Below are 12193 nucleotides of genomic sequence, written 5' to 3' on the forward strand. Positions count from 1 at the left end.
CCTGTGTCTCTGAACACAGAAGGAACCGCAAACCAAAAGGAGCAGTGTCTTAGCCTACCAGCCTCCAGACTAACAGACCCAAAACTCACTCTCTCTCTCTCTCGCTTTGTTCCAGGGTCACCTTGTGCTTACAGGTTCCCGCTTAGCTTCTCTTCCCTTTTTTCTTCTCCCTCTCTCTGTTCTTGTCTGTGATCTCAGTATTCTCCCACACGCAGCTACCCAACACAATACTGAGCCCAAAAGCTCCTGGGTGGATTCATACAGACCTTTAGTCTTAGGTCGCTCTTATGTTTACAATTATGTTAATTGAAGGGTGAATTCACACTTACCAACCTCAATGGGGTTTTAACCCAACCCATAACAAGGGTTCATCTAGCTCAGAGGTTCTCAAGCTGTTATTGTTACACTCTCGATGGTACCCGCCCACCAACCCTGGTGCCCAGGTGCCTAAGGCCAGCCCTGGATGGGAAATAGTTTGGGATTGGGCCATGAAAGTGATACAACAGAGGAATGGGAGCCAGTAGAAAACTACCAAGAGAGGGGTGATGGTCAAAGTGACGAGGATTGTGTCATGGACCTACCATCTCTTACTTGTGGCATCATGCTCAGTCACCCATTTGCAATCACACACACCCTCCCTTCCCATTGGTAGTCACATGGACTACCTTCACCTCCCACTGATGATTCTATATCATCCTTGTTGCAACTACAACAATTGCTTACATAAAAAAGTAATGTCTGCAAAATATTCATTGTACTTTTAACTTATTTTATTGCAATTTAGCAGCTGGAAAAGAGAAGGAGCCTTTACTCCATGATCAGCAAAATCTCGACAGCCCACCCACAAATGCTCTGTTGACCATGGATGGGAACCACTGCTCAGTGAGGTTCCTTTGCCTGAGCAGTTGAGAGATTTAGCAGTCAGGAGGAATAAAAGCAGAAAGAGGAAAAGCTATGTCAGTGAGCAGCTTTCCTTTTGGTCTCTGTAATCCAGGCTGAGCAACACCCTTAACCATTCAGCCATTCTGTTCTTGCACTTAGTTTCCTATAGGGGTTCCACAGTTTCTCCACTGAACCCCAACTTGGATTTACAGCCTTAAAATGATCATCGTACACATGCGGGCTTCATTGGCCGTCGGAGAGTCTCAGCAGTTTCAGAATATCAGAGGAAAACCTCATCCAGCTCTGCCATGCATTGTAAAAGCAGCATGTTTTAGTTACTGGTTTAAGATTGCTGGTCCCCCCCATATTTCATTTTATTCTTATGGACCATGAAAATGCCACAGAACCACAAAAGCCAAGTTTTGAAATGGATGTTTTTATTGTATAATCAGACATTGAATCAAGTACTGTAAAATAAACAGATTTTTATTTTTGAAAATGTCCATACAAATACCAAGCACAGCAAACTGTTTCCCCAATCATAGTCCATACAGACTACATAATGGTTCAAATAATAAGCTAAAAGGGATGGTGGGACACTTAATTTATTGCCAATTAATCTGTACTTATATATGTATAATTACATATATATTTAATTATACATATATAATATACACACATACATGCACAAAGAGCACTGATAGAATTAATAGTCTATTCGAGGAATGTGGTTTGGCTTAAAATGAAGTATTCACTGTTGAAATATAAATCCCATACTAAGGATTACTATTGTAGATACCAGACCATTTTTTTTCCTCTCAGCCAAAACCAATTGTCAACCTTTAAATGCATGGTTGGTGTTTAAAATGAAAAAAAGGGGGGAGAAAAGCCTCCATGATACTGTTTTCAATCCAGTTTGATCTCTGTAAGCCTTGTGTGATCTAATATTGAACTGTTGTCAGCTTGCCCCTTTCTGAAATTAGCTTCCAGATCAATTTAATAATATTTCTATGACAAAGGGTGGTGCCATGTATATTGTAGTAACATAATCTGTTCTGCTAGGCAGAAAGTTGACATCCATCCCATGTTGTCACTCTCTTCCCTCCCAACACCTTTTTACCATTTTTATTTTAGAAATTGTTCTCAGTCTACCGCGTATATTAACATTGTTGATTTCTCAATTGCCTTTCAAACAGTCAAAGCCAGATCAGCTGAACACAGTACATCAAGTCACACTGGTAATGTCGCATTCGGTTACACAAAACACTGTTTCAGACTTTTTTTAAGTTCTTGGGGGGCCCTTTTCTATATCATCATAGACATTAGAATAAACACTGTCATCGAGTATGTACATATTTTCCCTTACATATGTCAACTCAGAAAAGATCAGCGGCTACTCTCTGTAAACAATGGAACACTGCCATGGCAGGAAGCGATAAAATGGCTGAAACCAACATACTATCAGAGAGATACTTTTCCTCATTCATTCCACAGTAAACAGGGTATGTACAGAGAATCAAAGGAACATGAGCAGTAATTAATCTCTGTTTAAACAAAACCTGTAGTCATGTATTCATTAGCCTCCTCATAAGCTTCTTTCATATCACTATCATAAGGCAAACTGTAGTACATCTTTGTACCTGGAGAGTCAATATTTAAAAAATCTGAAGCCAAGCTTGAGACCCTTTCATTCTGGGCCCATTGGTGAACAAAGTGCATTAAAGTGTCGTTTTCAAAGGACACCCAAAGCAAGGTTTAAAATGACTGAGCCAACCTTTTCATTATACTTGTATTCCATTTATTCTTATTCTATGAAGGCAGGTTTTCATCCTTTGCATATTATCAACAAAACCCTTTTCACTGTCTGTCTAGGAACATCTTTAAAAGGCATCATACCATCTTCCACATTTCAAATATTTCTCAAGAATCTCCCAAATGATCATTTATACAGAAATATTGTAATAATCACAAAGGGCCCTATTCATTTTTTAAAAACTTAATGGGCAAAATTCAGTTTTGGGATATAGTGCGTACAGCTTCTACTTATCTCAGTGGAGTTGCAGCCGCTAACACCAGGGCTAACTTAGATCCCATATGTGCAGGTGAAACTCAAAGACTAATGTTACTGCTGCAATTTGTCATTTACCCCTCATTCACAAAGAGAACTCTATCCCTTCAAACAACCCAAAGCAACAATAACATTCTTTGTTTCATTGGATGATTTTATGATGAACTTCAGTACAGTGCTTCTCAATGCAACATCCATATATCAGATATCTTTGCTCTTCTTTATTGATACACTACAGTGTGATACACTGACACTCTTGCATTTAGTTTAAAATCAGTTGTAAGTAGGCCATCTCTCATTTCAGATGTATGGGCTTGGATTGTTGTGGTGTACCTGTAAAAATCAGTGATATACTCCCACATCTCGACTGTCAGAACTAAGCCATCTCCAATTATAATGGAACCTTAAATGACAAATCTTCCCATCAAATCAGGATATAGTAGGACCTTGGATTGGTTGCGCTGCTCCAATGTTGCTGATTTTCTGAGATGATATCAGTCTTACAAATCCTCAATGATCTTACTGCACTTCCCAGAGAAAAAAGTGAAGTACTGATAGGGTTAGAATCACCGGATGATTTATCCACTGACATTTCTAGAAGGTATTCCATATGTTTCTTGTGTCCATATGTGAATAAGTTTAACATGCAGACCTATTACTGGGCAGAAGTAAATAAACCCTTCTTCTTTTGTTGTACTGGATAACTCCATTTCCTTCCTTGTTTATTTTATTTCATTTTTTTGGTATGCACATTCCGGTGTGCAAAACTGAAGCAGAGAGATGTTGCACACAATAAGATTGGAGTTTAATGTAAGATCAACAGTATATCAATGTGTCCGCTGCACAGTTTCCAGGAAACAAAATTCCTGCTAGTTGTCCCTTGTAAAATAAAACTGTAAAAAAGTCTTGCGAAACTTTAGTGAAGGGGCCCTTTATGTGCAAAAACAATGAATTGTAATCCAAATAGCCAAATTGGGGAATTCTTTATATAAATAATTTATAAATCTTCCTGTAAGAGACTAAATACAAAATAGTTCTGAGAAATTATTAAAGCCATTTCTTGCCCTTTAATACAAAATACACAGCAAAGAGAGATACCCACTTTCAGTTCTGGCTGAAATCATCAGGGATGTTTTGTACGCCACATATTCAAATAGCTCCTGTGGGCAGTATTTTTGCAGTCCACTGGAAAGCTGACATTATATCCTTTTGCTTTTAGCAGTCACGGAAGCTGCTCAGTGCAGTCTAAGTGATCCGGGATAGGCAGGCCTGTTATAATTGTCAAACATTTATTCCACACAGTGAATGTGGGGCACACGGGCTGTGCAAAGGTTATGTCAAAAGTGTAAAGGTGTAGAGAGTTCAAAGCATCATAAAAGGCAAGGGAACCATTGTCGTAGTCCAGCAAAATCCCAACACGACGGAGGTGAGGAGCAGGCTCTATAGGAATTTCTTTGCTGTTATGTCTCACCACCCAGGCATTATTACAACGACAAAGCACCCAAGAGGCAGAATTCTTTCCGATCCACTCGTGTTTTGGTGCTGTCTTATAAGAAATACCAATTGCATACCTGTAAAACAAAAATAGTCTAGAAAACCAATGTTTTGTGCCATGCTGTTTTCTATCAATAAAGGGTAAACTTTATCCTGAACGACTCAAAGGAATGCATTGTCCTCTTTTGTTTATGCATGTTACGTTCTCATTAAGTGAAGGATAACCATAAGATTATGTTTAATTAATATTCCTCTCTGCTCCCAATCTTGTGACTGGCAGGTCATGCAAATCTTGTTGTTCACATTACTATTTACAGTTTGGATGCTATGTCAATTTTTGGAACACTTAGCTAATGATAAAGGCCTTTTTTATTGACAAGGAAAATTGCTGTATGCTAAACAACTCAGAGTTTTAACCCTTTGTCTGGAAAGTTCCATTCCTGAACAGAAGAATATATAGCACGTTAATGAACTAAAACCAAATAACTTTCTATTGTTGCATTTGCTATTAATGTGATCTCTCATTGCTGACTTAATACATGGTGCAGCAGAAAGATGAGAAAAAGTATCAAAGTGTGCATGGAATGCCCATTTCTGCCTTCACAGAACCTCTTCTGCCAGGTCTCTATGAGGTATGTAGATTCAAACGTCAAGTTTATTGGATTGAGCATTGGGCCATATGAGGCAACTGTAGGAGACAACATTCCTTTGCCAAACAAGTGTTAGGGTACGTCTACACTACCTGCTGGATCGGCGGCAGCAATCAATGCAGCAGGGGTTGATTTATCGTGTCTAGCCTAGACGTGATAAATCGATCCCCAAGTGCTCTCCTGTTGACTCCTGTTTTCCACTGCTGTGAGAGGCGCAGGCGGAGTTGACGGGGGAGCGTCTGCAGTCGACTCACCGCAGTGAAGACACCGCCGTGAGTAGGTCTAAGTACGTTGACTTCAGCTACATTATTCACATACCTGAAGTTGTGTAACTTAGATTGATCCCCTCGCCCCCAGTGTAGACCAGGCCTTAGAGTTGGTGGGATGTCCTGGCGAAATGGAAACGGACTAGGACAATGACCTCCATGGGAAGTCTCATCATTGGACACCCTGCATGAAGGCCTGATTTCCCCTGTAGGGAAGAAGCTTTTATGGCTTACATTCCTCTGGTGGAAGCAGGGGCTAACCTCATATGTGTTATTGTATGTTTGTTCTATATCAGATGTGTTTTGTTGTTTTATGCTAAATACACTAGTAAGCATTTTTCTGCCTATTATGTGGTGGCATTAGCAAATGTGCATTTTTCTTTGTAGAGGAGGTGGGCACTCCAGGCCTCACCAGTTTTCCATTCCATTTATTTCACAACCCTTGATTCACATGTCATGGTGTCTGACCAAACATGGTGGGTACAACTACCCGCAGAGCCCACAAACCCTGTTCCACATGACAGCCAATGAGGCTCATTCAAGAGTGAAGGGATGCTCCTCTTAATCCCCTACACCCTACAGCCCACTGTGGGATATGTATCCACAGCATTCCCATTCTTTTGGGATACTGGAACCAAATCTAACTCCCCTATGTAGCAGTTGCCACTGGACCATCAAGCCGCTTTCATATTCAATCTGTTATTCTTATTGAAGAATGATGTTTTAGTTTTGTTTAGGAAACACTGACATGTACTAGCATGAAAACAAATGCAACTTTTTCTGGTACTACAGTAATTAAAAATGTGACACGTACCATGTACTCCCACTTATAACCACTTCCCAGTAATGCCGTCCACTGTCAATAAACACATTTCCAGCTATTCCATAGCTCCCTTGGCTGGTGAATCGCTCGGGTGTGTGGCTCTTTTTGGAAGAGGTTTCATCACGCTCCACTGTCAGGTTATCATGGGACACCTTCAACTTTCTGTGGGCAGACTTGGGGTCCAGTTTAAACGGCTGGCCTGGGCACACACAGAAGGATGACAAAGGAAAGGTTTGTTTAATTTTAATAGACACACATAAGGTCATATATTTGGGTAATAAGACTATATAATAATACATATTTTCTTCTCTGGAGCATTACCCTGGACTAAAACAGACCCAGACTTCAATCTATCGGAACACTAATCTACAAAGATCATCCTTTTGTTGAGTTAGAAGGCAATTTGAACTGGTATATTTAAATACTAGTTACATCTAAGAAGAGCCCTGTGTTAAAATCACACTCATTGTCTGAGACCTAGAGCTAACTTGAATACTCTAAATCTTTCATGTAATTGAAATTACAATTGAATTGCAATAAACATGCAATCTCTCATTCTGGCTTTTTTTGTTATACATTAGATCATGGATTGGCAACCTTTGGCACACGGCTCACCAGGGTAAGCCCCCTGGGGGGCCAAGCTGGTTTGTTTACCTGCCGTGTCTGCAGGTTCGGATGATCGCGGCTCCCACTCGTTGCAGTTTGCCGCTCCAGGCCAAGGGGGGCTGCGGGAAGCCGCGGCCAGCACATTCCTCAGCCTGCGCCACTTCCCGCAGCCCCCATTGTCCTGGAGCAGCAAACCATGGCCAGTGGGAGCTGAACCTGCGGACACGGCAAGTAAACAAACCAGCCTGGCCCGCCAGGGGGTTTACCCAGGTGAGCCACATGCCAAAGGTTGCCGATCCCTGCATTAGATTTTAGAAAACCTCACATTCTTATTAAGCGATGAAGAGTCCTGTGGCACTTTATAGACTAACAGATGTATTGGAGCATAAGCTTTTTGTGGGTGGCTGCATCTGACGAAGTGGGTATTCACCCACAAAAGCTTATGCTCCAATACGTCTGTTAGTCTATAAGGTGCCACAGGACTCTGTTGCTTTTTACAGATCCAGATTAACACAGCTACCCCTCTGATACGTGACACATTCTTATTAGTTTGCCAACAAAGAAAAATGACAATAATGGCTTTATCACTATTGCAAAAAATGTATTACTTCATTTTATGGGATTGTGAAGTTTGAAAATCAGAAGAAGTGCTACCCTGGTCTGTTCATTCACTCTCTCTTAGTTTTATTTATGCTGGGATGCCGACAGTAGTGGATACTGTGAATTAAAACGAAGGAAATGAACTATAACTTGGTCCAAACAATATGGTGTAAAAACATCACTGTTGTTGCTGTTGGCAGCTATCTTCTGCCATAGCACAGGTTCTGCAGACAATAACAGGAAGCAGTTTGGTAAACCAAACTCTGTAGATACATAATGCCTGCTCTGATGCTGACAAGCTTACCTGTGTTAAAAAGCAGAAAGATCTTTTTACTTCTGCCAGAGAATTTCTGAAGGACAACTGGAAAAAATATGACACCACCAGTGGCCAACAAAGTCCTTTTTTCTCCTTTATCCTCTTTCATATAAAGGCAAATCTTCTTATAAGTGGAAGATCTGATTACATGAGTAGGGAGTAGAAATGAGCATTCTCAGTGGCTCTGTGACCTTATGGTATTGATAAATGTGCATTTTAAATTAATATGTGAATTCCTTAGTGTTTGTGAAAGAAGAGCTAAGTAATTCTTATGCAGGGGAATTGAAATAATTGAAGTCAGCATAAAAAGATGAATGAAATTGGTCTGAAAAGTGATATTCAACATGCTTTATTTCAGATCTGTAGGAAATCTGAAAGGCTAAACATTTAAAGGAAAAGGTTAAGCCAACACTGTCTCAATCGCTATTATTTTGATACTAAAGATGAAGGAATGGTTTTAGATATAGGGGTATATTTTCTTTCCTAACATACATAATTATGCACGTATCAAGGCCCTTTAGAACATAGCATCCGTGGGGAAAAACATGTGTCAAAGCCTAACAGTATCTGCTTGCTTCTACCACTGGGTATCAGCAAAATACCTCCTACATGTCTCTTTACCTGCTTTCTAGTCTTTGTATTAACAAAGTATCATCTGAAGCATGTCTTTCTCTGTACTGGTTTGCATCAGGCCAGCTCATGTTACAGGTACCTGACAGTAACCATTGCTTGTGTGTCACATTGTGTCCCAAAGTGAAAAAAGAAGAAAGTTTGCCATTTCCCACATGGGTCCTCCAGAGGCAGGGAAATGCCTGCTTTACTTAAAACTGTATTTACTGCTACACGCATTCTTTTTAGTAGCAGATATTGTCTGTATAAGTCAGTAACTTAGGGATAGAGTGCTGGCCAGCTGGACAGGGGAGGATGAAGAAATGCACCAGCTCCCCCATAGTAATCTCCCAACACTTTCATTATCCCCCAGTAACTGCCCCTCGAGCCCCCACATTCTCTATCCAACACCCAAACCCATCTGTAGTCTAAAAGGATTGTGGGATTAGCTAGGGCATGACAAGAAACCACAGATGGAAAAAAGCTTAGAACCACTGCTTTAAAGTGCTATGCTATATCCACTAATAATTTTGTTCAATCACTTTCTTAAAAGTGAGACCTCTGACTCCATCACCCCCACATAGTTTTTATAATAAATTCAGGGAGGCTCCCAATATCATAAAACAGGGATCCAAGAAGACCCAATTTAGCTCATTTTAATGATATAATGACCATCCTCTTAAATGTATAAAGAAATAAAATGTCCTATAACAGTAGAAGAAAAGGGCAAGACAATATGAGAAGTAATAAAAAAAACAAAGAAACATTTTCAATCATTTCTTCTTGATGTTGCTACTGCTAGTGGTATTTTCAATGATGTGGACGCTTCAGTGGACCTCCAGAATAAAAGAGATCCCGGTGTTGTCATGTTGAGGACTCTGGCTGTCTTGAATGGGGTGAAAAATAAATGGCTTAAGTATAAAGCACTTGAAACAAGGCAACTTGCTTTATACTCCTGCGCCTTTCAAGTATCAAACCTCTGAAGGAGAGTGGGGAGGACAGGGAGTGTGGGAGTGCAGGTGGGTTTGCTGGATTCCATGCTACTCACTGTTTGTCTTCAGCTTGCCAGGCTCACTGTTTCGGCTGCCCGCCTGATTAATGGCCTTGACAATGAAGATGTACTTAGTGCCACTCTGTAACCCATGCACTGTGTAGTGGTTTTGTTTGATATTTGGAACAATCATCCAACTGTCGGCTGAGTTGCATAAACCTGTAATTTCAAACCAAATACATTAGTCATAACACACTAAATACTTTGTAACTAATGGAGACATACTTTGAACACTCATGAATATTTACATTAACCTGAAAAGGCATTAAACAATCCACAAGAAGCTTGCCTCTTTCCTTACTGAAGGGCTGTAACATTTACCAACTGGTTCACTAATTTCCACTGACTCAATCAGTATACTTTTTAAAACCTTAGTATGTGAAACCAACCATGAAAAATGGACCTTTAAAAGATGATTCACTGATGTGTGGACAGTCTGGGGACTTTCAATTGTCCCTAGACAAGGAATGGTTTATTGCTTAAGGAGTAGAGGATGTGGAAATGCCATCAGTCTGTTTTTTGACTCAATGAATTGAGTTGTATGCTTTAGGACTTAAAAGACTAATGTGACTCATCGCCATGAGGTGTGTTGAGGCATTTTTGCTGACAGTCCCCTAATGTTCATTTCTGAGGACCTGAAGCAAGTTGTTGGTGGAAAGATCTCAACTGCAGATCTTACTTCTCCTGGCAGTCCATCAGAGCCTAAGTTTGTTAGACTTCAGGATATTGTGCAAGTGTCATCTTTTCAGTATCGCCTTTGCCAGATGGATGTAATCAAATATTTTATAATTTATTTTATTACTTTTCTGATTTCTTTCCCAGTGGTTCATTGGGAAAGGTTAGTACTCCTTTCCATTGTATACAGTTATAAACTTTTATTGTGTGTGAGATGCATCCAGATGAGGGTATAACATAAAAGGAAACTACGAAGGAAAGAAAAATGTAGGCTAAACCAAAAGGGGAAAACGTCCCACAGTGAGATCTATTAAGCTGTGTAAGTGTTTCCTACAAGATTTGATGGAAGCCTGTAGCCAGGCAATCACCCCGCTCTGGCCCTGAAAGGGTTAAAAGCCAATAGGAGGCACCGCACAGGTGAGTCTCACTTTGCTACAAGGTGGTGGAGAATGTGAGCATTTGCAGTACACCCCTGATACAAGGGGCAGGGCGAGGACTGGGACTATTGCCTGGAAAAGGAGGGGACAATGGACCCAGCATATACAGAGGTTTTCTTTGCTGAAGGCTCTTATGCCGTCCCTAGCTGGTCTCCGGTGCCAGGGCCCCCATGGAGGGGGATAATGGAACACAGGAGAGGCATGAGACCTTGCTCCATGTGGTCCGGGAGAACCAGGAGAGACAGTGGGAGGTGCATTGGGCCTCGCAGGCACAACTGGGGCAACTGACAGAGGAACAGTGGGCCCTGGTGAAACTCCCGCGGGGAAGTTCCAAAAAGACCGCCAAGATTGGTGGGAGAAGCCCAACGCTGGGGCCAGGAGGCCCAGGGCAGAGCTCAGGGCTTGTTACACCTGTGGGAGATGTGGACATGTAAGGGTGAATTGTCCCTACTGGGATGGAGGCAGGGAGCCTGGAGAAGGGACAAGCCCCATACGAGAGGTCACCTGGTGAGGGAAGTCAGGAGGAGAAGAAGGTGTTGGGCCTGTGGGCAGCGGGGACACCTATGGAGGGAATGCCCTACCTCAAGGAGCACGGCCCAGGGCAGCCCAGGGAGGGGCCAACAGAAGAAACCGGGGCCCCAGGCAGCAAAGGGGCAGGGAGCCTGCTTTGGCTTCCATGACCAGGGCCATATAAAGAGGAACTGCCCCTTCAAAGGAGGGTGAACTCAGGTGGAGGGGCCTGAGGACCCAAACGGGTCAAGGACCAGATGGGTAGATGCTGCAGAGATGGCAGTAGACCTGCCCAAGAGCCACCCATGGGGGATGGCAGACAAAGAGACTGGGACAGGGTGGGGCCAGCACGAGGCCGGGACACAGGCTGTTGTAGAGCAGGTAGTAGTAGGAACCCAGACCCTGAAGGAAGAGGGGCCGGGGGACTCTGGCCTGTGTGCGCGGCTGGAGGCTGAAGAACAGGCCCGCTGCGAGGCCGAATCAAATGCCATGGACCTCGCAAAAGAGTATGAGGCCATTGTAGATGAGGAGACCCGCTTGCATAAGCAGCTGGAGGAGTCAGAAAAGAAGCGAGTTGCTCTTGAGGCGCACGTGCGACTGGTCCAGGCGAGGAGACCCCCTTGCCCCCAGGGATGGGGATCTTGAGGAGGGGTGTGTGTAGCGGGGCAGTCACTCCGCTCTGGCCCTGAAAGAGTTAGAAGCCAGCCCTTGGAGAGGGCTGGGGCTGAGAGCCAATAAGAATAGGCTGATTGGGAAGGCAGCCACAGCTGGGGCCACGGCCAATTAGGAGACAGCTGGCCCTATAAAAGGGCTGTGAGCCAGGTGCTGGGTCAGTCTCTCTCTAGCTCTTGGGAGATAAGGATCTGGCTGCCTGGGAGCTCAGGGTACAGGGAACAGAACAGGGCTGGGGAAAGGCAAGAGGAGCTGGGGAACTCCCCTTGCTGCAGGCCTTGCTAAAGACCAAAACAGGTACTGGGGTTTCAAAGTGCAGCCTGGGGTTAGGCAGAAGCAGGACGTCCAAACCGCCTCTTGCTAATGATGAGTGGTTTACAGACTGTGGTCTGCCCCAGTGAGCAGGGGCTGGATGATGACTGGCAGTAGCTGCTGAGGCAAGGTGGGTTTAGGGGGTGGGAGTTCCCCTGGGAGGGGAGACCCAGAGTGGGGGTACTGCAGGGGCAGAACGCTGAGGTAAAGGGCATCGGGGTC

At 43.0% G+C, this 12193-nt stretch overlaps 1 protein-coding gene across 9 annotated transcripts in view; it reads right to left on the reverse strand.

The window, feature by feature from the left end:
- Positions 1–1405: 1405 nt before the first annotated feature.
- Positions 1406–12193, reverse strand: part of MID1 (midline 1) — a 387109-nt gene continuing 376321 nt past the window's right edge. For 6 of the 9 annotated variants that reach the window (XM_039504352.1, XM_039504354.1, XM_039504355.1 and 3 more), the window contains 3 exons: positions 9363–9524; positions 6175–6382; positions 1406–4521 (listed from right to left, as the gene is read on the reverse strand). In XM_039504352.1, the coding sequence (XP_039360286.1) occupies positions 4173–4521; positions 6175–6382; positions 9363–9524 (719 nt within the window). In that variant the 3' untranslated portion in view covers positions 1406–4172. Of the gene's footprint in view, positions 4522–5450; positions 5567–6174; positions 6383–9362; positions 9525–12193 lie in introns of those variants that run through there. The other 3 variants (XM_039504356.1, XM_039504358.1, XM_039504357.1) reach the window with 2 other exon arrangements.

This window comes from Mauremys reevesii, linkage group 1, assembly GCF_016161935.1.
Source record: "Mauremys reevesii isolate NIE-2019 linkage group 1, ASM1616193v1, whole genome shotgun sequence".
NCBI classification, from domain to species: Eukaryota; Metazoa; Chordata; order Testudines; family Geoemydidae; genus Mauremys; species Mauremys reevesii.